General features: G+C 47.6%; 3 protein-coding genes and 1 pseudogene across 7 annotated transcripts in view; 2 read left to right on the forward strand and 2 right to left on the reverse strand.

Moving 5' to 3' along the window:
* EXD2 (exonuclease 3'-5' domain containing 2) overlaps positions 1 to 15,902 on the forward strand; it is a 62,931-nt gene extending 47,029 nt beyond the window's left edge. For both annotated transcript variants that reach the window (XM_072839060.1, XM_072839061.1), the window contains 2 exons: positions 1,353 to 1,709; positions 4,997 to 15,902. In XM_072839060.1, coding sequence (XP_072695161.1) covers positions 1,353 to 1,709; positions 4,997 to 5,213 — 574 coding nt within the window. In that variant the 3' untranslated portion in view covers positions 5,214 to 15,902. The remainder of the gene's footprint in view (positions 1 to 1,352; positions 1,710 to 4,996) is intronic.
* Positions 11,494 to 12,311, reverse strand: LOC140640162 (GTP cyclohydrolase 1 feedback regulatory protein pseudogene; annotated as a pseudogene).
* Positions 13,414 to 24,376, reverse strand: LOC140640161 (uncharacterized). 4 transcript variants are annotated; one of them, XM_072839065.1, is made up of 3 exons: positions 23,599 to 24,376; positions 21,009 to 21,210; positions 13,414 to 14,209 (listed from the first exon to the last, which is right to left on the reverse strand). In XM_072839065.1, exons 1-2 carry the CDS (start codon positions 24,198 to 24,200, stop codon positions 21,189 to 21,191), a joined length of 624 nt encoding a protein of 207 aa, XP_072695166.1. In that variant the 5' UTR covers positions 24,201 to 24,376; the 3' UTR covers positions 13,414 to 14,209; positions 21,009 to 21,188. The 4 variants fall into 4 exon arrangements, with proteins under 4 accessions (XP_072695166.1, XP_072695167.1, XP_072695165.1 ...); XM_072839066.1 differs by having other exon boundaries at positions 13,414 to 19,753; XM_072839064.1 differs by having other exon boundaries at positions 13,414 to 20,160.
* GALNT16 (polypeptide N-acetylgalactosaminyltransferase 16) overlaps positions 21,318 to 25,100 on the forward strand; it is a 93,223-nt gene continuing 89,440 nt past the window's right edge. The window contains exons 1-2 of the mRNA XM_072839062.1: positions 21,318 to 21,336; positions 24,056 to 24,345. Of these exons, the coding sequence (XP_072695163.1) occupies positions 24,169 to 24,345 (177 nt within the window). The 5' untranslated portion in view covers positions 21,318 to 21,336; positions 24,056 to 24,168. The remainder of the gene's footprint in view (positions 21,337 to 24,055; positions 24,346 to 25,100) is intronic.

Here is a 25,100-nt window from a genome sequence, read left to right on the forward strand (position 1 = left end):
GAAGCCCTAGCTTTTGGCCTGTCTTGGCATTCCACATGTCTTCCTCACTAAGAGTAATCATTTTTAGCTTTTGATTTAAAGGGGGAGACATGCCACTCTTCCTTTCACTTGAACAAATAGCGGTCACTATATGGTTATTAATTGGCCTGATGTCAATATCGTTGCATCTCAAGGAATAGGGAGGCAGGCCCCAGGAGAGGGGAATGATAAGGCAGTCAGAAAACACACATTTCTCTACTGAGTTCACTTTCTTAGTGGATATGGTTTATGGCCTCCCAAAACAATTACTATAGTGACACCTATGATAGTGATCACAAATCAGCATAACAAATATTATAATAATAAAAGTTTGGAATGTTGTGAGAAGTACCAAAATGTGACACCAAGATGCAAAGTGAACAAATGCTGTTGGAAAAAAAAATGGGGCCACTAGCCTTGCTTGATGCAGGGTTGCCACAAACTTTCAATTTGTAAAAAATGCAATATCTACAAAATACAGTAAAATGAGGTATGCCTGTATTTGGATGACCTGAAGGCACTGTACTCCCCGGCTTCAGTGGAGTAACTCACTTTCCTACTCTCCTCTTACAAAGTGAGACAAATAATTGTTGCTGCCAAGAGATTTTCCCTGAGAGCTCTGTTCTCCTTAGAAAATAATGATGGGTCTTGATGATGGGATGCCTGGGTGGCTCAGCGGTTGAGCATCTGCCTTTGGCTCAGGGTGTGATCCCAGGATGCGGGATCGAGTTCTGCATCAGGCTCTCTGTGAGGAGCCTGCTTCTCCCTCTGCCTGTGTCTCTGCCTCTCTTTCTGTGTCTCTCATGAGTAAATAAATCTTTAAAACAAAACAAAACAAAATAACGATGGGTCTTGGTGAGCCACAGAAATAGTCTGAGTAAGGAGTTCCTCAGATTGAGGAAATCGGCTTTTTTTAACTCACCAGGCTTCCAAAATTTCAGGAGTAGAGGTTACCTGCTACATGCTTTGAGAGAGTTATTTTCCAGACGTTAAAAGTTCTTAGAATTTTTTTCATTTCTCTGATACTTTTCCTTCTGGGAGTATAGTGTTTGCAAAGGTTGACAGCCTCTCCCTGCCCTTGGCCTTCCACTGACTCTTGCTAGCAGGTCGTATGAACTTGCTCCTAGGAGAGAGGAAACTAAGGCACAGCTAGGTAGGTAAGCTGAGAGTGGAAGAGGCAGTATTGCCTTTATGTAATCTCTGTTGGATTGTGGTGTCCAAGACTTCTCAATCCTGTCTAGGCCGAGATGAGAATCCCAGTAGCCTGCCTGCTAGTTCCACCTGTGTTCTGTGTCACATGCTAATGAGCACTGCCTTCTGGTTGGGCTTGGCAGGAAGAATGTGATTCCACATGAGTACCGGAAGCACTTCCCCATTGAGATGAAGGACCACAACTCCCATGATGTGCTGCTGCTCTGTACCTCCTGCCACGCCATCTCTAACTACTATGACAACCACCTGAAGCAGCAGCTGGCCAGGGAGTTCCAGGCCCCCATCGGCTCTGAGGAGGGTCTGCGCCTGCTGGAAGATCCTGAGCGCCGGCAGGTACGGTCTGGGGCCAGGGCCCTGCTCAACGCAGAGAGCCTGCCTGCTCATCGGAAGGAGGAGCTGCTGCAAGCACTCAGAGAATTTTACAACACAGATACAGTCACAGATGAGATGCTTCAAGAGGCTGCCAGCCTGGAGACAAGGTACAGTGTTCAGTTCTGGTCTGAGAAGGGATTGAGGAATAACCTGGTGATGTTAACCCTGACTACTTAGTGACAGTGCTTGCCGGGCAGGTGTGGTGCCTAGCCTCCTGTTATCCCATGGAGCGTCTAAAGGCTTACAGTACCGTGGGGCTGGGATAGAAGAATCTGTTTGGGAATTGCCTTTCCATAGGAGACTTGCCTTCTATCCTAGACCCTTTAGGGTCATATATGCCTAGTCATTTTCATGGTTAGCAGGTGAGTTCAAATGCAGTGTAGTCATGCCTTACAGATTTTATACAGAAGTAAATCCTAAAGTCAACACGGGAAATAAAAATAATACTCAAAAAATACCCTCAAATCTCTGAAGTTGCCCATGAGTATGATGTATGTGGTTTTGTGTCTCTTACCTTATCCAGATATGTGGGACCCGAGACCAGTGGACTCATGTTCACTGTCTAACCTGTACTCAGGGTCCTGGCCCACCGAATGGAATACTGGCTATAGGGGACACCTGGGTGGCTCAGCAGTTGAGCATCTGCCTTTGGCTTAGGGCATGATCCCAGATGCCCGGGATTGAGTCCCACGTCGGGCTCCCTGCATGGAGCCTGCTTCTCCCTCTGCCTGTGTCTCTGCCTCTCTCTCTCTCTTTCTCTCTATCTCTCTCTCTTGTTCTCTTTCTCTCTCTCTCATAAATAAATAAAATCTTAGGGGGAAAAAAAGGAATACTGGCTAGAATTGCTCTTACCATTCAAATAACTTTTCTCCTTTTTCCCTCATTCTTGCTTTTTCTCCTTCCTCATCAGTACAGAGTTGAACTCATGACTCAATTCAGTGTTCCTAAATGAGAAACCTATGGTCCTGAGAAATGACGGAGGTGAAAGGGACTCTGGCCACCTGCTACAGTTTTACTTCCCATTGTCACTTTTCCAATACAGGACTGAAATAATTGCACTGATAAGCTCATAAAACTGTGAGAGCGATGCTGGTTGCCTATATAGTTTTGTCACCAAAAAAATCTTAAAGATAGCAGCAAACATTTATCAAACAAATATTTATTGATATTCTTATCTATTTAACCAAACTAATCAACTTTCTATCAATTGCCTTAATTGGTTCTTATAACAACCCTATGAAATGGGATTTTGATTTTTTACTGGTAACTGCTAGCAATATATCTTGCATTTTTTAAATCTTTCAAAGTTAAAAAAATATTACTAGTGAGTTTTATAACCATTTTATGAGGTTGTAGAATAGATGTTATTTTCTAAGTTTTATGTTAGCTACCCCAAGGCTAAAGTTAAGTGACTTGCCAAGGTCCCATGAGAAATTAATGAGACTGGTTCCTTTAATTAGTTTCTCTATGTTTTTGCTAAAACCACTGAACTTGCCCTTTCAGCCACAGACTTTTCTAACAAATCACCTTGCTGACTGGTACAGAAGGATGCTGGACTAGGATGTCTGGGGCCGAGAAGAACAACTGTTTGGGGGAAGATAGGCAAGTTAGTGAGCTAAGCAGGAGAGTGGCTGTGGATACCCAGAAGGCACTAGCCCTGCTAGAATGGAGGAGGGGTTCTTGGGAGGGAGGGCTGAGTGTGGGTGTGGATGGAAGGAGGAGAACTGATCAATGGGGAAGGACTTCCTAGAGAAGAGAAACTGTTACTCACAGGAAGTGAAAGCATTGTTTGGCTGGCATCAGAGCAGTTTTTAAGGCCTCTCTGCTTGGTTAGGAAGAAGGCAGGGATTCATCTTCACATTAAACAGCCCTAGCTGCACAAAGGAGTATTTCACAGGACCAAAACATGACTTTCATGGATGTGGTTGTATTCTTTTTTTAAAAGTAATTTCTACTAGGTGACGGGCACTGAGGTGGGCACTTGACGGGATGAGCACTGGGTGTTATTCTATATGTTGGCAAATTGAACACCAATAAAAAATAAATTTATTTAAAAAAAAAAGTAATTTCTACAGCCAACATGAGGCTTGAGCTTACAACCCCAAAATCAAGAGCTGTATGCTCTGCTAACTAAGTAAGCCAGGTGCCCTGAGATTTTTATTTATTTATTTATTTATCTATCTATCTATCTATTTATTTATTTATTTATTTTATTTTTTTAAGTAATCTCTAGGCCCAACGTGGGGCTTGAACTCATGACACTGCGATCAAGAATCACATGTTCTACTGACTGAGCCAGCCAGGTGCCCCATATTTTTTTATTATTTTTTTAAATTGTAGTGTAGTTGACATATAGTCACACAATGTTATATTTGTTTCAGGTGTACAACAGGAATTCAACAAGTTTATGTGTTGTGCTATGCTCAGCACCAGTGTAGCTCCCATCTGTCCCCACAGAGTGCTATCACAATACCATTAACTGTACAGCCTAAGCCATACGGTTTGGCATTCTTTCTGTGAGAAAGAAGGCACTAAAGAAATGTACCACCTTGCATTTCAAATGTAGGTATTTCAGTGTTTGAAACATTGGAACATGTAGGGTGATTTAATATATATAAATACTGAGTATGATTCAGATGGAATAACTTGAAATAAGGGCGAGCTGGTACCTAAGTAACCCTGGAATAAATAAAAGACCAACATTCTTCACTCATTGTCAGCCAGACAGTACAGCCCCTATAGTGGGGGCTGAGCATTGTGCAGTGGCCTTCCCACAAATATAGCTCAGAATCCCCAAATACTTTCTGTTGCATTGTGTGCAATATGTCCAAACTACTTCTTTTAAAAGGCAGGTGTAGGAAAGATGCTTTAAAAACAAAGTAGGGGCACATGGGTGGTTCAGTCAGTTAAGTGTCTTCCCTCAGCTCAGGTCATGATCCTGGAGTCCTGGGATTGTGCTCCCTGCTCAGTGGGGAGTCTGCTTCTCCTTCTCCCTCTGCCCCTTCTCCCACTCATGCTCTCTTTCTTTCAAATAAATAAATAAAATCTTTTTTAAAAACCCATTAAAGGAACACCTGGGTGGCTCAGCAGTTGGGCATCTGCCTTTGGCTCAAGGCATGATCCCAGGATCTGAGATCAAGTCCCACATTGGGCTCCTTGCAGGAAGCCTGCTTCTCCCTCTGCCTGTATCTCTGCTGCTCTCTCTCTGAGTCTCTCATGAATGAATAAATAAAATCTTAAAAAACAAACAAACATTAAAGCAACCAACCCTTTAGAAGTCTCGCAACTTTCTCATATACCCTTGTATTTGTATTAGCCTGCAGCACCCAGAGCCATCTGTGGGACCATCCTGTGCTAGTCTTCCCTCAGACCCTTTTCCTTTGTGTCTTGCCAGGATTTCCAATGAAAACTACGTTCCTCATGGGCTGAAGGTGGTGCAGTGCCATAGCCAGGGCGGGCTGCGCTCCCTCATGCAGCTGGAGAGCCGCTGGCGCCAGCACTTCCTGGACTCCATGCAGCCCAGGTACCTGCCCCAGCAGTGGTCGGTGGACCACAACCATCAGAAGCTGCTCCGGAAATATGGGGAAGACCTTCCCATCAAGCTGTCGTGATAGTGGCTTTCCTCCCAGGTTAGGACAGCTGGGAAGCTGAGCCAAGGTGGGAAAGTCACCTCTTCCCGTGTCATTAATTGTCAGAGCCTAGTGTCACAACTTGGAATGCTAACCCACGCTGATCCCAGGATGCTTCTGGTGGAGCGAGGCTGTTGCTTCAAGGGGAGCTTATGGTTTTGGATTTTAGTTGGGCAGGGTAAGAATTCTTTTTTGCCTCCTTATTTTATTTTTATGGACAAAAGGGCCTTGGCCTCCATTTTACTTTCCTTCTTTTGCTTTCCCTGTGCAGACAGCAAATGAAGGAGTCTCCCTGAAGTAACTTGTTAAGATGCTCAGGTTTTTAATACATTTCTTCCCTGTCTAGTATGTTGGTTTTTCTCAAACAGGGGGAAGTCAAGTATTTTAATCCCATTGGGTTAGGATGGGAGAAAACATGCTTCTAGAGGTTGGAGAGGTGAACAAGGAGTCGGATTCATTTTCCCAGTTCCAGCTCATAATTACAAACTCTTTGGCTCTCCCACAGTTCACCTGGTTGAGATCCATCCCATCTAGGTCACTTCAGTTTATTTCCATACTTGAGAATGCTCCCCTTTTCACGTCCAGGACCAAAGGAGCAACTTCCTGCCATATGCTTCCACCCTAACACTGGAGGAAATCCTTTTCTGGAAATAGGCCTTCTAACTGGGTGGGGCAGAGAGAAGTATAAGCACCGTCTCTCAAGAGAACTTTGATATTTGCTCAGCTTTCCCTTTCATGCTGTTTGTTGTCTGTCTGTTGCAATCCTCCTGTCCAGAAGTACAAGGTTTTTAGCTTAATCCCTTTCTAAGACAAAGATTATCTTCTTTCAGAGTCAATGTCAGGTCCTTTCTGTGTCTATGTTCCATCAAATTTGTAATACTGACCTTTTTTAAACACTTAATTCTCTCTTGGAGTCCATTGGTTTCTCCACCTGCTCTCATGCCTGGGACTCCTAGATTAACTCATATATTTACATGTTCAAAATGGTGGTGTTTCATCTCTTTATAGTAAAGCCACCACTTTGAGCATGAAATCAAGTTATTAGTGATTAGTATTTTTTCTAAACTATGAGAACTTTTTTACTTTACAAGATCGTAGCAAACTTTAAAAAATAATTTTATGACCAGAATCCAACAGTTTTGAAATTGTGCCCAGGTTGGTGATAGTTATTCTAACACTGATAAATAAAACTTCTTCTAAGCACAAAGCTCACTGTAAATGTAAAAACTTTTTTTCTTCACAGCTTTATAAAATTGGTAAATCTTCTTGGAGGAGGAAATATTTATCCTTCAGGTCTGTGCCGTGTGGCAGCGGTATGGTATGCACACAGGTGTACTGTACAGAGCATGCACATAGACATACCATGCACAGATGTACCACACACAGCGTGCGCACAGACATACCGTGTGCATTGTGACTATAGCCCATCAACACATGGTCAGCAGATGGATGTGCACATCTTGCACTTTATTCCTCTGCTCCTTCATTTCCTCTTGTCCTCAACCAGGTATTTCTGGGATCTGAACTAGGAATCCTTGAAAATGAATAGTACCAGCCACCTTGGGGACAGGATGTTCAGTGTGGTAGGTAACTGTGGGGCATGTGCCTCAGTGACAACCCCAGGCTCGAGAGTCCAGAAACAATGGAGATTGATGGGTGGTCCTTAAAGTAGGCAGGCTTGCCACAAGGTGGCACTCACAGATTTTGTTTTATATTCATTCTTGAGAAATAGGGCTTTTATACGTGGTTCCTGAACATAACCGATGACTTATATTTCCAAATTTGTGTAGCTGATTTGGGATCATTTGGATAGGCTTAAAAGAAAAACTTCTTCCTCTGAAACAGGGAGTAGAGTGCCTGCATTCTCTTTCCCTGTGATCCTCATGCTAAGAGGGAAGAAACACAAGGTCATTTAGGTGTAATGGTTGCGGTGGGAAGAAGAAATGGATTTTCCAACAGAGCTTCTTGCAGAGCCCAGTTACAGAGCCAGCAACCACCGTAGAGAAAGAAGCTAGACTGGCACATGAGATTTCTCACCCTTCCCAGAAGTTCCTGTGTAGATTTGACTCTTTGTTCTCTGAGTCAGCCTTTAGCACCCTTTCCGGAAGACTGACAATTGTGATCTCAAATGAGATATTTTAGGACAGGCATATTTTAAAAGAAATGCTTATTGTTTTTTGCTGATAGAAATGTAGTATATGTTCATTAAAGAGGATTAGTCTAAAAAAGGAATAAAAACCATCCATCTTCCCTCTATCTAGAAAAGAGCTAACCTTTGCTGGTATGTCCATGAATCTCTTTTTCAGTATTTAAAAATGCATATAATACAAACAAAATTCAGAGTCCTACATATATACAGCTTAGCATCTTATTTCCTCCCCCTTCACTTAACATGGTACCACAAGTAATTAATTTCCTGTGCCCCTAATCTTTAAAAGTAGATTTCTAGTGGCTCTATAATACTTTAGTTTAAAGTTCATTCCCATACTGTTGAAAATTTTGGTTGTTTCAAATCTTGTTAATATCAGTAATGCTGTGATGAACTATCTTTTATATAAATCTTTGACTGACTATATCTTTGATAACTTACTTAGGATAGGATCCTAGAAATTAGATGAGACAGAGGGGACTCACATTGCTGGAATGAGGAGTACCAATTGATATCACCTTTTAGGAGTATATTTCAGGGAAATGCTTCTCTCTGACCCTCTAGCTCATGTCCCAGTGCATTTGCTGAGCCTCCATGTGAACAGTAGTGAGAGGTCAGTGTCATGGCAAGGGCCTTTCTGTGCCCTGATTGTTGTGTTTTGAGGTTCAGAGTCTTTTCTCTGCTTCCCCTTGTCTCTTACCCTTTATTGGCTTATTTCCTCTTGTAGCCAATGTTTTTTGGAAACACTATTTTAAAAACGTAAAATAAAAGTTACAGATAAATATTTTTGTGTGTACAATACACAAGCAATCAGTGATTTGTTATTCTAAAGTGAACAAGGCACAATATTCAGGGATTTGTTGCTTTTTTAAGAGTGCAGCCATAAGTTACTTATTCTTATCCATGTCACGGATGGAGATCAGATGACAAAATGTGTTCTGTTGAAGTAAAGCCATGTTAATCCCTCACTTTAGACTCTTAGGAACCCAGTAGGCAGAAAGAGCTCTTGTGCAGCTTCCTTTTCTACCTATTATCAGGGGGCCCTAATATTTGACTATAATCTAAATTCTTAGTTTACCGTATTTCTCTGAGTTTTTCATTCGTTTATCCTTTCCTCCTTTTCTTTTTCCTTCATTATGTCTCATTGTCATAGAAGGTATCAGTTTTTACTTTTAAAGAAGATAGTTTCCTGGCTTGCTAGTCTATTAATTATTACATATGTTAAAAGGGTCCTTCTTTCTAATCTTTCATCTTTTCTGTTGCTTAGTGGCCATTTTTGGAATGCCTCATCCTTTAGGAACACAGTGGGTATCAGTTTTTCATGGATGAGATAAGCTGAATGAGGGTATAAGAATGATCTTGTTATGATGAACTCTTGATCTGAATAACAAAAATATAATACATAGTCCTCAGAATACTTTTGCTTTGGAACTCAGCAGTCTATTTAGGTATTCACCAAGTTACCTCCTCATGCTGCAGCCTTATACCTTCTGCCTGTCCCCAATCCTGGAGCAGTTTCACTTCAGGTGATGCCACAGGGCTTACATGCAGCCAGGGAGCCTGCTGGTTCAAATTACCCATCCCACCAACCTGCTAGGAGATGCATTAGTCATTCCCCTTTGCTCAAGGCACCAACGCTTGCTTGCTAATGCCAGCATGTTATTCGGGAAGATGGGAAGTCCATTAGACTATTATTTCCATCTAACCAGGTCTGTCTATCGTTCAGTCTTGTTGGAGATCCCTAGACACTGTGGGTAACTGGACCAAATGGGTAATCATTTGGGGGATAATCTGGAACTTTCTTTGCATAAGAATGGGGAATATCAAACTAGTTCAGACATCCTAGGTTGTATCCTCTTCTAATGTAGGAAAGGTCATTTTCTACTCTGAATGGAGGTAGTTAATTTCCTACCCTCCAGAATGAACTCAGAGCATTTTCCCTCCTTCTAGCTTCCTTGTTATCAATTCTTGCATTTTCCTCTTGCTAAGTGAGTAGTCTGTTGCCTTTCTGCCTTCATAAGCTCTAAAAGCTGCTGAGTTTGTAGTCAGCATTATTATAAGCATGATGTGTGGTCCAAAATATTCTTGAGTTGGGGAGGCTTATATTCTACTCCTGCTTCCCAAAAATCTCCCTTTTCAGACTTCAACATGCTGGGGCAGAGTTTGGATTCTGACTATTCAGGTCACCAGGGTATCCATTAAGTCTTGGATAAGAACCAAGCATTTGAGCTTAGTAAGCTAACAGCTGAAAAGAAATGGGAGACTGAGACCTGGGTAGTTTTAAAAGAAGTGTGTTTATTTAGTTAGTGGATTGATGGGGGTGTAGCCCATGGATTTAACTTTCTATTTTGCTTTTCTCTATACTCAGTTCTGTTGTGTGTTGGATCAGAGGAATGGGCTGGTAATTTAGGTTTTGGTTCTGGCCATTAACTGTGTATCTTTGGACTAATCACTTAACTTCTCTGGGCTCCTTTACCAATAAAGTTAGAAGTTGAAGTTAGATGTGCTGTAAGGACCCTCCTAGCTATAGTTTTCTGTAATACATCCCACTGTTTCTTATGTGGCACTTTCCCTTTGGAGCTGTGTACCTTCTGCTTCGTTGCACACCCTCATCCCGCCCCCAGCTCTGGGAATGGAGACTGTGCATGGAAAGAGGGGGAATGAGGAAAGCAGGATGCCACACCATGTCCTCCTGGCCTCATTGACTAGAGAGAAGCCTGCTTCCTCCATCTGGTGTTCCACCTGGGGTCGGAATATACTTCTCACCAGAGATGTGCTGTGCATGGCCTTAGGGAACTCACATTTCTACTTAGTTCACTATTTAACAATAAAAAAAGAAGAGAAATATTTATCTTCAACTGCATTGCTAGTGCTGTAAGGTTTAATAAGAGATAAGCACAGAATGGAAATGAGGCAAGTTTGCCAAGTATTATAGATGGGAAGATATTGAGAAAGAAGGAGTAAGTGTTTCTCATTTTAAGGATAGGAGAAATTAAGACTATACTATAGAGGACTGAATAGAATTAGGTACTTCAAAAAGAAAACATTAAACCAATAAGCTAAAAATATTCTCTTTTTATGTTGTCATGACTGCCTAAGAAAATTGAGGGATCCACAGTGTTAACACATTGTTATCCACCCGTAAGTCCTAAGACATGATCAACTCACAGGGAGACTGGGAAGTTTTGGGGGCCTGCATCTTGTATAACCCTGACTGGCCTTGGACTTTGTCCCTCTTACCTTTATCTGGCCACCAGCAAGACAGACATTTGTAAAACATAAAGTTTATATCTTATAAGCTATCAAAAGACTTTTCTCTCTATATACATATATCCCTATGACTAGACAGAGAGTACATTTCCCAGTTCATCCTTGTGCTTAGCTTCAGTCCCAAAGAGGGTGTTGGTATATTGGCTTTCCTTTGTGTAGCACAGATTTGGACCAAATATGCTAAACTTGAAGCTCTTTTTATAACAATCGCTCAGATATAGACATGAGCCCCCATTTTCTACCAAATTAGGGTCATTTTGTTGCTGTAGTTCCAAAAGATAGCCAAAAGGAAGGCTAAGGTGTGTTTCTCTGCCCTCTGATGAACCGTAACTTCATCTAAAATTCTGACATCTTTTGTTATATCCCATAGAGCTAACTAGAGTTCCAGTCAGCTAGCTTAGTTTTTTCCAATCAAAGTATGGCCTTGAAGGTTTGGTAGGTCTGAGCTATAGCCACATACATATGGCTTCCTCTGTGTTCTTGGATACAATGAACAGGACTAATGTTGGCTCCAAAAAGGGACAGAAGATGGCTTGTGGTTAGTTTTTCTTTCTTAAATGTTATACAAGTGCAGAGCAGTTGGCTGCCGTCCGCCTCTCAAACCATCAGCAGAGCTTGACCTTGGCCAAGATTTTGCCTCATCCTCTCGGCATTTCAGCATAGAGTTGCGTTTCAGCCATGGAATGCTTAACCAAAAGCACATGCTGTAGTGATGGTTTCCAAAAAGCAAGTTTTTACAAAACGTCTACATCATGTTGTCCTCTCAAAACAAGTTTTCTCTGAACCACCAACCCAGTAAACCTTGAAATGACGATTTTTGACTTTCATTCACAAAAGCTAGGATTTTTGTTGTTAATAATACTTTATTGAAGCACAGTATAATGAACATACAATAAAGTACAAATCTTGAGAGCACTGCTTGTGAATTTTGACAAATTGTATGCATCCATGTTACCATTCAGGGCTGGTGGTTCGTTCTCTTCTCTTCTCTCTCTTTTTTTTTTTTTTTTTTTTTTTTTTTTGGAGCAACCACTCATCATAGACCCTTACTGGCTTATACTAGCTATGCCGGACCCTGCCACCCAGTCCTGGGGCCATGCTCCTTGGGAGCTCCCAGTTCCTGGCCAAGGATGGCCTGGTTCTTGGGGGCCTCCAGCCTACCCACAGAACATGACCTCCTCTAGGGCCCTTGGCCAGGCCTGAAGCTGGAGAGGCAACTGGAAACAGTAGGGCAAGGGCCCTGCTGTCTCCCACTGGCTGCAATAGGTTTCAGAAAAGTGCAGGGGTGTTGGGCTAAGGAAAACAACGATTTGGGAAGAAAGAGGCTGGGCAGTGAGTAAATGGACACTCAGGATTGGGAACCATGCAAAAAAGAGGTGCCCTGTCTGCTCCTCAGTGTGAGAGAGTCACCCCTTGTGCAGCCACCACACCAGTGTCTGGCCCATCTCAGTCATGCTCAGCACAAGGAAGCCTTTGCATTTCAGCTCATCTAGGACTATGCGAGGAGGGTTATTAATAAAGTGCTAACAAAAGTTGTTTCCCAAGACACTTCTCTTTGAGGCCCCCAGATACTGAACCTGCTCTAGATCTGAGTACTTACCGCCCACCAGGGTGGGGCGCACTTCTGTGTGGATGTGGGTGCTGATGAGGAGATAGGGCATGGTGCATGGGTTCTGGCCAGGCTCCCACTCAGGGCTTTGGGCTCAGCATGGATGCCAAACCCTCAGGTCCAGAACTGCTGCAACCCATGGCCTGAGTCCAGTTACTCCAGCTCTCAGGGCTGGGGTTTCTTATATTACATGAAACATCTAAAAATAAATAAATAAATAAATAAATAAATAAATAAATAAATAAATAAAACATATGATTATGTACAGCCTTGGATTGGAAAGTTGTGCATTCATCTGCTGGAGCAAATTATTGTAATAAGACAAAGAATCCAAGTCAAAACAGGATGAAGGTTTGGTGGTCTGAATGTGGGCTGTTTGCTCTTTTGTCATATCTAGTAGATGTGGTTACTTCAAAGCTTCATATTTGTTTTTTGACAAGTTACTGTTGAAAACAGGTAATATATGCACATAATACCAAAAAAATTTTTTTTATTGTGTAATGGAAAGGGAGTCTCCTCCCTCCACCCCTAGTCCTTTCCCTCCTTGAAGGTAATGACTTTAGACTTTACTGTTACTTAGGTGTTGTTCAGCCTGGGGCTGGGGCTGGGGCTGAGTGTGTTTTTTTTTTTTTTTTTTTTTTTTTAAGTCTCAACTTTCTTCTTTGGTTATTAACCAGGAATATATTTCTCTTCTCTTCTCTTTACACTCTAGGCTCTAGTCTAGGGCATTTATGCAGAGACTTGGACCTGTAGCTTTGTATGACTAATCCTATTTGTCCTGTCCCATAAAGTTCATTCTCCATATCTGTCACCTGGCGCAAAAGTCCATGTTTCTCACAGGATTAGCCAGGAGGTGATAATATCTGGAGTTTTTTTTTTTTTTTTAATACTAGGCTTGCTACTTTTAAAATACATATTTGAAATTTTCCATGATCAATTTTTAAAAATTCATATTTCTTTAGTAGGGGCTCCTGCAACACACCTATCTGATTTTTTAATTTGTTTTAAAGTAATACTTAATTGTAACCTACAAGTAAACTGTAGGTGGATCTCTAGACAGTCTCATCCCTACCCCCCATAGCCACTCAAATCAGACATTCAAAATTCCAAAGTTACAGACATGAACTGGGATGATTATTCACCTTCACAAGCCGTTCTTCTCTTTAAACATAGGATTGACCTCAAATTTATTTTGAAAAGCCAGCTTCTCTGGCAGGCAAAATTTGATTTGATTGATACACTAAGTTTTTCAAGAGTATAAATGTCATGCAGAGCAGAGGACTTATATTCAGCCTGGAACCATACTTTACACAATTTACAGGCTCAAGAGCCAGGGAAGGAAGACCTCTCGTGCCCAACCCTCTCAGTCAGACAGAAACCAAAGCATGATGGATGGCTGGCTTCACTCAGCCACTTTTACCTCCCAGCCTAATTTGGTACTCCTCCGTGGCAGGTGGTTAAGGAGTCAGGTCTTCTCCAAAGATACACAGTCTAGGGAAAGGAGCGAGGCTGTTGGTGTTTTCCAATTCAAGTCCCATATGGTTTGCCTGGGGCCATTTTATTTTTGATGTCCTTTGGTGCTCTCTTCTTTGTCTTGCTGTTACCGGGTCACCCAAGGCCTCTTCAGTCATCATTGCAAATATTCCCACTGGTCAGGGAGCTCCCAGGGAGCATCCCTTTAGAGCAGCTGTCACATTTGAACAGCATCTGCTTTCTGACAAGCTTGAAGACAGAATTAAGGAAGTCGTCGAGCCTTTCCCAGTGGAAGTGGAGAACACAAACAGCCTTTGGGACTTGGATCAATACACTGAGTTTAGTGGTCTGGCAGCTTGTGTCAGGGGAAGGCAGGCTGATTCCCAGAGGGGGCCAGGATCTCATGGTCCTGGCTCTGTTGTCCGTGCAGGGTCCTTATCCTGGAATGGTTCCCTCAGCCTTTGGCTCCAGCCTTTTCTAGACAGGGAAGCAGACCAAGGTAAAATGCTTGCTGTGTTTGAAAAAGATTCTGCTCGCTGCAGCCAATAAGCCCAATAGCCTGGGAGGTGAATGACCCTTCCCAAGAGATTTCTGTTGCGCCACTCATCCGGCCTCCGGCCCCTCACACACTGCCCGCCCCAGCCCTCCTGCTCCTTCTCTCTGACCTGACTCCACTCATGTCAGCTGTCCTCTTGCTGCTCCCTGGATGGTTTCTCTTCAGGCCTTTCTGGTTTTAGTACTATTACACTTTTATTGGTTTTCACTCTCTGCTTTTTCTTTCCCTGAAGCTGTTTTTCCTCATAACTCTGTATCTTTTCATCTCTTGTGTCCACTCTATCAAGTGTGTGTCTCCATCTGCTGCTCCTTGTCTGACTCTGTCATGGCTTCTCAGAATGTCCTCTTGCCTGCACCTTCGTATAGCCTGCTGGAGGACAACCTGCCCCCACCTGGGCTTTGCTGACCCTGGAAAGAAGTCGGTACGGGGATTTTGAACAGTTGGTGGAGGAGCCCTACCTTGAGCAATCCCAGTTGTGGGGCAGGTGACAGCACCAGTCTGGGCAATGACCTCAAAGATGGCGGCTGTCTCTGGGCAGTGTGGCAGTGAAATAGGAGGGGTAGAGGGAAGTAGGGGACACAGAAGTGACAGCCAGCACTCATCGAAGGGGATAATCAGAGAAGGAGGTGAAAGAAGGCCGGGCAGCAGCTAGATGTCACCAGGGAAAGCTGAGCAGGAGCTCCACGAGGGGAGAAAACCAGGGGAGTGGGACCTGCCAGAGATGCTGCAGCCCAGCTCTGCCCAGCAGAGGCCAGTGGCATGGGGACGGGGCCAGGAGAAAGGGGAGCTTTAAAGACCTTTTCTCCCCGTGCATCTCTGGTCCTTTTGTTATTTTCCTTTCCTGTTCCTGCCCTCATGTTATATTAGCAACAGAAAACAAAACAAGACAAAAAGCAGTCTGTCTTTGAAAGTGAATGGCAAAATCTGGAGAATTTGAAGCTGGATGTACATACTTCCCCATTTGCTGGACTCTTGGGCCCCTTTGCCCACCAGGCAGCTGGAGCCAGGAGGGCTAGCCCCTTCCTGGAATGCCTTGAATGGAGTCTCTATACCAGTTTGACAGCCGGAGTGCCAGTGGCAAGGGCAGCCAGCAGTGGTGCCCACCCACAGAACCCCTCCATGCACATGGTGCAGGCAGGGGAGCAGGGCTGTTGGCCAACCCAGCTGGAGGGCTAGGACTGGTCTTGGGCTGGGCCTGGGCTGAGGGTTGGCTTCCAGTGCATGATGCCAATCCTAGCACAGTCTCCTCTACCCCCAGGAAATGAGCCGCAGAGAGGCTTTGGTAGAAGAAAAAGAAAGGAAAACTCTTCTCTTGCTTAAAAAAATGTTTAAACTGAAGAGGTAATAAATGCATGTGGCAAAAAAAATTCAAAAGATACAAAAGAATAAATGATGAAAAGCCTCCCACTTCTGTTCTCAAGTTCCCCTCCTCAGGCATCCTGGATGTACCAATTTCTTGTACATTCTTCTTACTTCTCCTTTTTTAGGTCTGCTGTAATCCAGAAGTTTTTAGATTCTTGACCCAATGGAATATTTTAAATTGTTTGGATGTATATGTATTTATGTAATGTGTGTGGAGGGACTAAATGATTAATAAAGAAAACTGTATCTCGGTTTATTGCCAATAATTCTTGCTGGGGCAGGAATGGTTTGAAATATTAAAATAACTAAATAGAATCTTAAAATGCTAGCACTGGATAGGACCTTCTGAGTCCCTTGTACCAAAGCCTTCATTTCAAACACAAGAAAGAGTCCTAGAAAGTGACTTTTCCAGAGTCACCAAGTGAGGTAATGGCACTTTTTAGGTGGTGGCCTTTGGAAAGATACGGATCCCCAAATGAAAGACAAATGATTGGGCATGGGTTTAGAAACTTCCTTAATTGGATACAAATATAGGGAAAGAAATTGGTAATTTCCAGGAAAAACCTGAAGTTACAGCTAGTTAAAAAACATACATGTGCGCTTGTGTACACACGCACACGCACGCACGCACACACTCAGGCATTGGCAGTGGACAGAAGATGAAAGTCAACTGAGTCTACTGTCCTGCTGAGCTGGGCAGAGGCTGTTAGAGGCAGCATGATGTCACTCTGCTGAGGAATCCGCACCCCTCGGGCTCATGGCACCAGGCTGGAGGCAGAGGCAGGTATCTTTTGTTGGGCAGGAGGGAGAAATGCCCACCCAGACTTGAGTAAGAGTCTGTGCATGGACCCCAGGGTGGAGATGCCTAAGGTGTGAGGAGGGTGTGCCTGGCTATGCCACTGTGGAGCTCTGGCACCACTGGATCCATGAGCACTGACAGCCCCAACTGTGTACAGCACCTCCTGGGAGGAGACACCCCACAATTTATATGCTGACAAAATGGCAGGATAATTTTTTAAAATTCTCTCTGCTTTGACATTTGCTCCAGACACTGTGAATGACTTCAGTGTCCAAACCAGATTGATGGGCCTTTTGATGGCTTCAGTGAGAGGGGACATGTATGACTGTAAACACTGGCAGTAAAAACCCTCAATTGCTTTGAAATGGTAAATTTCCAGGCAATGTGGATCTGATGTTACACGCCTCCTGCATTAACAGCTTTTTCTTCCTGTTCAATTATTTTGGCTGGTAAGGGAGTGGAAATTACACTTCAAAATATATCGATGGATATTTTCAGCCTTGCTGAGAGCTTCAAAATATGTACCAATCCCAGGAACATTCCCTTTCTTTCCAACTTCCAGTTTCTCAGGGAAAATGGAGGTATCAATGGCAGGCCCAATTAGACCAAAGGAGATGCAGGAGCAGGGCCGGGACAGAGGGAGGGGGGTGTCCCTTTGCATTTCAATTTTATCTGGTCTTATTGCATAATCTCTTTCTCAGCCAAAGTTTGCTCCAGCCCTAAGTCTAGGGGTCCATCCTAATATGTGCCAGGTGATGAGGTCCTTGATAAAGAAACAAGTATTCCCAAGAGCTTAGGTCTGGGGGCCTTGAAACAGGGTATCTGATGGAGTAGGGAAAAAACTGCCAGTTCTCTGTGGCTTCGTTTTCACTCGAGGGATCCAGAAGTCCTAATCTCTGATGCACATAGTTCTCTCCTATGGCCTAGATGCTGGGCACAATGGGCAGCCACCCAGGAGTGCATTTGCCCCAATTGTGCCTCTGGTTTTCTCTTCTCTATCTGACCACCTGACCAGCTTCTTCCACTCCTGTTCCTAAGCACCAGACCTGGACTTCCAGCAACCTTTCTGGGCAGACCACAGAGACCTCAGGTTCAGTTGAACATGTCTCTCAAATTGTTCCTCCTCCTGTATTTCCCATTTCAATGAATGGTTCCTGACCTTACACCAAAGCACTTGTCTTTTACACAAGAAATCTGCATACTATTCTTAACTCCCTTCTCTAACCCCACTTCCTACTGATCGCCACATCCTCTGAGTCTGCCCTCTCCCTCTCCTCCAGAGTTTGTTTCTGTCCTCACCCAGGCCCACAACAACTACTTGCTTGGACTATTATATCATTGTGATCTTCTGCTAGTCTCCAGCCTCCTCACTAAAATTTATAACTGATCATGTCACTCCCTGTTTCAAAATCTTAGATGGTTCTCCATGGCTTACCAGAGTCAGTCCAAATGTCCTATAAAGACATGAAAGATATCTGCTAACCGGTTGATGCCTACACCTCTAACCTTGTCACTGCCCCGTACCCCGTTTCCTGGGCTCCCGTGCACTTCCACATCCTAGTGTCCTCTGTTTGCCTCTTCTTCCCAGAACACCCTTCCACCTCTTGCCTACCTGCCTACCCTTAGAGATTCTGTTCCCAGATGAGTTCTTACTCTAAGAAGACCCCTTTGTGCTTCAATAGAATTCCATTATATCCTCTTGTGGCAATTGATGTGTACTTCCCCATGATCAGCTACTGGGCTCCTCTGAAGCTGTGATCAGGTTTTGCTCATTTTTGTATCCCTGGAACGTAAAATTGCCTGGTGTGGTAGGCTTCAAGAAGGAAAGGAAAGAAAAGGACCAGGAACAGCACCCTGTGGGTAAGCAGCCTTTGCATTCTGAGCAGGCTTGTGGAATTTTCATGGGACAGAAGGGGGAGTCACAGCAGCCCTCCACCCTAGGTATTTACTCATCCACTCATTGCACAAATACTCAAGGAGTGCTGCCATGATGCTCAAAAACTGTGCTAGAAACTGGTGACAAAAGAAGGCTGCCAGGCCCTGCTCAGAGGAACTCTCATTCAAGGGTGAGAGACGGACATGTGACAAGCACTGCCCTGGTATTTTGGGCCATCTGTTTGCCTCTGAGGACCTTTGCCACTCATCTCCATAGAGGCTGTGGAGAGGGGGAAGGGATGAAGGAGAGCACGGCAGAGATGAGGAGGGCAGGGAGGCCTTGCAGAGGGCTCTGCCTCTGGGACCAATTCTGCTGACCAGCTGGCTTTATTTTTGCATTTCTCCTTTGTAGAAATTCCTTACTGTTAAGAAAAAAAGCATTTGACACATTTCTAATTAACCCTCAGCCACTGCAATCTTATTATCCCCAAATGCAACAGCTGGCTCATTTTATGATCAGTAATAATACGTAGTTCCTGCAGTTATCCACCAGAACCAGGGTCACTCCTCCCAAATTCTGATGGGACCACAGGGGACCTTTCCATACCCCATACCCCCTGCCCCACCATCGTGGGGCAGCAACATTTGGCCCCTGGTCCCGTGGTTGCAGGAAGGGGAACAGTGCTCCTGGGGAGGCACTGTTGGGGAACCGAGTTACTCCCCCCACTGGCCCACGCTGACTGACCCCCAGATGAGTCACTCCCTTTCTCTGGGCTCTAGTCCTGCACTGATGGTGCTCACAGCTGCCCATTCCTTCTCTTCCCTCCCTTCCTTGCATCAATAAGTACTTAACAAGCATGTACTGTGTGCGGCTATATGCCAAGTGCTGTTCTAAGTGCTGGGGAGACAGTGGTGAAGAAAACACACAAGAACTCCTGCCCTCATGGAGCTTACATTCCAGTGGCAGAAATCGATATGAAAAGCCAAATGGGAGAACGATGACTGGGACGCCTGGGTGGCTGAGTGGTTGAGCTTCTGCCTTCAGCTCAGATTGTGATCCTGGAGTCCTGGGATCAAGTTCTGCATCAGGCTCACCACAGGGAGCCTGTTTCTCCCTCTACCCCTCTCTCTGTGTCTCTCATGAATAAATAAAATCTTTTAAAAAGGCGGGGGGGACGATGACTGATCAGAAGATTCTTGGAGTTTCTTTCAAAGAGCCAGGTGCTCTCCTTGATGGTTTATAGAAACTTAGAAATAACATTCACTTAGGTACAATGGTGCCTTAAGTGTGGCCAGCTGACAGTGGTGATCCTATGATGGCTGGGTGACCTCTTACGGGCACCAGTCTCTTCGTCTGTGAAATGGAGAGGGTCCCACCTTGGTCACCGGGTCATCGTGAGTATTCTGAGATCTTGCTTCGGCACAGTGCCTGTTGCACGGTAACACACATTCTATTCACCATGTCTGCCTCCTTTTCTGCTGAGGGCAGACACGGCGGTCTAACGAATCCTCCTCCCTCACTATCCGTCCCGGCTGCAGCTGCAAACAGGGCAAGAGGCTTCCAAGTTGATGGAGTCTCAAGGGTAATGGGTATGCTGACAAGAACGGACACCCAGCAGCAGCCAGGGCCCGTACTCTGCGTCTCCCCTGCCCCCTCGGGGCTGCTCAGCACAGGCTCTAAAGAGGGAGGCAGCCACGCACTTCTGGGGCAGGACGGTCATCCTTGTTGGGCCTGTCTGGGGTCTTTTCTCCTTCACAGCCCTGGTGAGCCGTCCCCTGCGTGCACCCTGGCCAGGCCTTTCGAGAGCCCCTGGTGCCAGCAGCCAGCAGCAGTGCCTGTGAGAGGGGCGGGGTGAGGTGGGTGCCTGGAGTGGTGACCAGCACTGGACTTTCCGTACTTTATTTCCTGTCTCTCCCAACAGTGCAGCAAGTTAAGCGCTGTCAATGCCCCTAGAGGAAACAGGATAGGAATATGCCCAAGCCACTCTCCTAATAGGTGACTTTCCTAACAGCTTTTTTTTTTTAATTTTTATTTATTTATGATAGTCACAGAGAGAGAGAGAGAGAGAGAGGCAGAGACATAGGCAGAGGGAGAAGCAGAGACATAGGCAGAGGGAGAAGCAGGCTCCATGCACTGGGAGCCCGACGAGGGATTCGATCCCGGGTCTCCAGGATCGCGCCCTGGGCCAAAGGCAGGCGCCAAACCGCTGCGCCACCCAGGGATCCCTCCTAACAGCTTTTGAATGCAGGTTACCTAGCTCCAGAGCTAGGATCCCACCCAGACTATATGCCCTTTTCCCCCTGTTATCCATCCCCACATCAAATGCACAGGGGCAGAGTGTTCCCTGGGGCCTCTGGGAGTGCCAAGGGCATGTGGCTTTGCCCAGCTGCTGGCTTCAACAGCTTCAAAAGAGAAAGGGACGTGCCAGAGAACAATGCCACATTTCGAAAGAAAGTGCCCAAGGAACCAGCAGTCCAAAAAGGCACACTTGGAGGGACCTTGGAGGTCATCTCCGCGCATCCCTCCTTCTCCAGAGGACAAAATGCAGGCCCCAATCTGGAGGAGAGGTCCCAGCCTACAGAACTTCTGACCACCCTGCAGACCACCTAGGGTGCTCAGAAGCCCTGCACAGGCGCCCAGACACTGGCATAGGGAATGGACTCAAATCCAGCCCACCTCTTACCTGCTGTATAAGAGTTTTCCCAAGTCCGGGTCTGCGGGCTGTGGCGCTTCAGAGATCACATATGTGAGGAGCCAGCTCAGCAGCTGGCACCTGCTGGGTACCCAGTGAACTACAGCGATTATCACCACTCTTGTTAATGGATGCTGGGCAACACCAAGTTTCTTAGGCGTCGCTTTGATTCTATGATTCTACGGTTCCATTCCTAGGACCAGAGAGAAAACAATGCTCACTGTCATATCTGAACACTGAACGCCATCTCGGGGAGGGCTGAGCCTCAGCCGTGCACCTATTTAGGATTCAAATCTGGAAGAAAGCCCATGGGCTGTAGGTAAGGTGACAGCCCGTATTCCCAGGCTCTTGCGATGTACCTGTGGCTGGAGACCCATCACCTAACTCCTGCCTAGGTCAAATTTCTGTTGGCCAAATGAGCATGGTAATGACCTGCCTCCCGACCCCTGCCCCCATCCTGGCCCTGCCCTGGGGAAAGTTTACTGCGTCTACCTAAGGGAAGACTGGCTGTGAAGTCTAACATCACAGAGAAGTTATGGGGTTTTTCTGGTGGTGGTGGCATGGGGGTGTGTGGTGGGGGACAGGCTTCTCTTTGGGACAGAGCTCCCAGGGAGTGACAGTTGGTACAGCGCTATAGCATCCTCACCACTGACCCCTGAGGAGGAAGAGAAGAGCCATGCAGAAATCCTGCCAAATTCCAGCTTCTGCTTCCCTCCCTCTCTTCACACAGTCCTCCTCCTTCTAGAACCATTGGAAAACCCATCAGTCTGATTTTGGTTTCCAGCTCCACCACCACCACCACCCCCAATGCCTAGGGGTGAGTTTGGAGCTTCTCACTAGGAGTTGATGTAATGTCTTTGGATCCCACATCCTCTCACCTGGTTTTCCCAAGACCAGAGGCAACTAGATATGCGTAGGCCAGGCCTGGCTGAGGGAAGCAGCCAGTGGCAACAGAGGGCCATTCCCCAAGTCTTTCCACTTTGCTGGCCTGAGAGCCTGTGTGGAAGTGGGGACTCCAAGAAGCCAGTTCCCGTACCTTTTCTTGATGTTTGGAAATGCCTGTGGGGCCCAACTCTTAAGCAGCAAGGTTTTTCTCGCTTCTCATGGAGGACATGGCCACTGGATCAGCTCCATGATTCCGGTGGAAACCAGGCTATGGCTTAACAGTGGTTTTCTCCATCTATGGGAGTGAATCCTGCCCCTACTGCAGTCTAATTAAACTCCCCAGGCAAGAGACACCCAGGAGGGCAAGGCTGACCCACAGCTCCAGGGCCAGTGGCATCTCCACACTCAGGCCTCGGATTCTCTGCTACTTTGTGAGACCCTCTTTGTACACTCCTTTTCCAGGGTCGTATTCTTGGTGGAGTCATTTTTAGACGTGTCTACGTTTCCTCGAGGTTCACGTTCTGAGTGAGGAGGAGGGTACTGCAGTGCCAATGATGATCTTTCTGCAGCAAAAACTCATTAGGCTTTTCCTTCCTTCATTTTATTTCATTCCAATAGCAACATAATGAGGGTCTATTACATGCATGGGTCAGTCCTTCATGCTGGAGAAACAGGGAAAAAATAAGTGGTGCAGATGGGGGTGGTTGGGGAAGGCATGCGCGGTGACCTCACCTTTGCCTGATTCCTGAGGCAGCTTCATTTAGAGTCAGGGACCTTATGTGGGCCAGGACCCTCCGTGAGAGCCAGTGTCCAACAGCAACAGCAAGAAGTAAGCTCCCTGCCAGCTCTGCCCCTGGCATTCCAGGGCTCAGCCTGCCCAAGTCAAGCCCCTCCAAGCCCTTTCCAGCATTCTGGGCCCCAGCAATGCCAGGCAGCTCTCTTTTCTGGAGCACATCAAGTACTGCCATCCTCTAGACCTTTGCTCTGGCTATTCCATGCATCTAATGCTTACCCTGCCCTCCCCCTGCCCCGCCTCTTAAGAATTTATTCAAAGGTTTGTCCACCTTCTGTGAGAAGCCTTCTCTAAGACTACCTTGCCATACGGGATATTTATTCCTCTGTGCCCGACACTGTGCTGCTCTCCTAGAACTAATTCAGCCCACCTTGCCTTCTGCTCTGAACAACAGCAGTCCACACGGGATTCTCAATGCCTCCAGGGCTGGGGCCAAATCTCCGTGATTTCTGTGTCCGTCTCTCACCACCGTGTTTTGCACTTTGTGGAAAGTGCAAACGGAGAGGTGGCTTCTCGACTAGGCTCTGCCCACTAATTAGGAGTGTGTGGCCTCGGGCCAGTCTTCCAGCCTCCTCTGGCCTCCTTCCTCCCTAGACAAATAGCGGTGATGATCCCCCGCGGTTGTTCAGAGGACAATGAAAGGTCTGGAGGGAAGCCTCGTGAAAGCTGGGAGCCCCGGGCCAAAGGAAGATGTGGGGTAGTTGTACCCCCATCTTTCTTTCCTGGCTGTGAAGCAGAGCCCATCCCTTCCGCTCTCTGCGACCGTCGAGTGCACCGGCTGCCGCTCCTTCCTCCGCGCGGGCCCCGGGCCGGCTCGGCGTCCTAGGCTGCGGAGGATTCCCGTGCAAACTCCAGACTCTCCTCCCGCCCAGCCGCCCCTTCCCGAGGCCTCGCCGCACACACCTTGAACCCCGCGCCAGAGCGCAGTTGCGAGCGCAGCCGGGGGCTGCAGCTTCGCGGCGCGGGCCGGGGTCGCGCGTCTCGGCCGGTGACTCAGGGCGGCTCGGGCCGGGCCGGGGCGGGGGAGGGAGGCGGGACCGGCCGGGGCCGCGCGGGGGCAGCCGCCGGGCGCTCGGTCGCGGAGCGGTGGGAGCAGAGGCTGGCTCTGGCCCGTCGCCATTCCACCGCGGGCGGGCGGCTCTCGGGGCCCTGCTGCCGCGCCGCTGGGCACCCGCCGTGCTCCTCTCCCCGCGGCCCGGCGGGGGCTGGAGCGCGGGGCGGGCTCTGCGCGCGGATGAATGGGCGCCCGGGGGACGCGCGCGCTCGGGGCTGAAGGGCATTAGGACCGTGAGGATCGCTCCGCGCTCCGGTCTCTCCCTATCACCCCCCACCCCCCACCTCTCCCTTTTCTGCTCTGCAGGACTGAGCAGCCAGGCGCGAGCGAAAACAAACAGCTGGGGCTGCGCGCGCCCCCACTCCGGCCCCCAGAGCAAGCCGGCCCGCGCCCCCGCTCGGGGCGCCCGCCCGCCCACCATGAGGAAGATCCGCGCCAATGCCATCGCCATCCTGACCGTCGCCTGGATCCTGGGCACTTTCTACTACTTATGGCAGGACAACCGAGCCCACGCAGCATCCTCCGGCGGCCGGGGCGCGCAGAGGGCCGGCGGGAGGCCGGAGCAGCCCCGCGAGGACCGCACCATCCCGCTCATTGTGAGTACGCCCCGCGCAGGGCGGCCGGCGGGGAGGGGGGCGGGGAGGCGGGGAGGCGGCGCGCGTCCGGAGCCCCGCGCGGCTGCGGAGGGCGCGGGGCCGGGGGCTGCGTGCCCGCCGCGCCCCGCCGGCTTTGTATTTGTTGGAGCATTCCTGTCCGTTGTTATGGCAACCCCTGTCGGGCCGGCCGGGCCGGGGCGCACGGATGGAGGGAGGGTGACAGCGGGTGGGGGCTGGGAGAAAGTGCTGCAAGTTTGGTGGGCCCGGCGTGCGCGCGCGACTGGGAACGTGGCTCCCTGAGCGCTGCGCCGCGCCGCGGGGGCGGGGGGCCGGGCGGGGGCCGGGGCCGGGGCCGGGGCGGGGGCCGGGGCCGGGGCCGGGGCCGGCCGCACCTCGCCTGCCCCAGGAAGGCGGCCGGACCGCGCGCACGGCGACCCGGCAGTGGGAACCTCGCGCGGCGGAGCGCGTAGGTGGCCGCGCGCACCCCTCTCTAGTCTCCGGGCGGCAGAGGACGTGGGGTGCGGCGCTGGGCAAGGGAGGGTCGCTAGGGGCCGAGCCCGGATCAACTTGAACTTGCTCCTTTGGCGCGGAGGACTGACTCCCCCACTCGCACGCGCGGCACTCTCTGGGTCCGGGAGAGGTCTCTTCCTGTAGGCGCCCTTCACCCCAGCGCGAGGGTCCGTGGCGGCGGGCGAGCCGGCGGTGTGTGCGCTCGGGCCGGCAGGTTTCTCTCTCGAGGTCAGCCCCGCGACGCG

This window comes from Canis lupus, chromosome 9, assembly GCF_048164855.1.
Source record: "Canis lupus baileyi chromosome 9, mCanLup2.hap1, whole genome shotgun sequence".
Taxonomy (NCBI): Eukaryota; Metazoa; Chordata; class Mammalia; order Carnivora; family Canidae; genus Canis; species Canis lupus.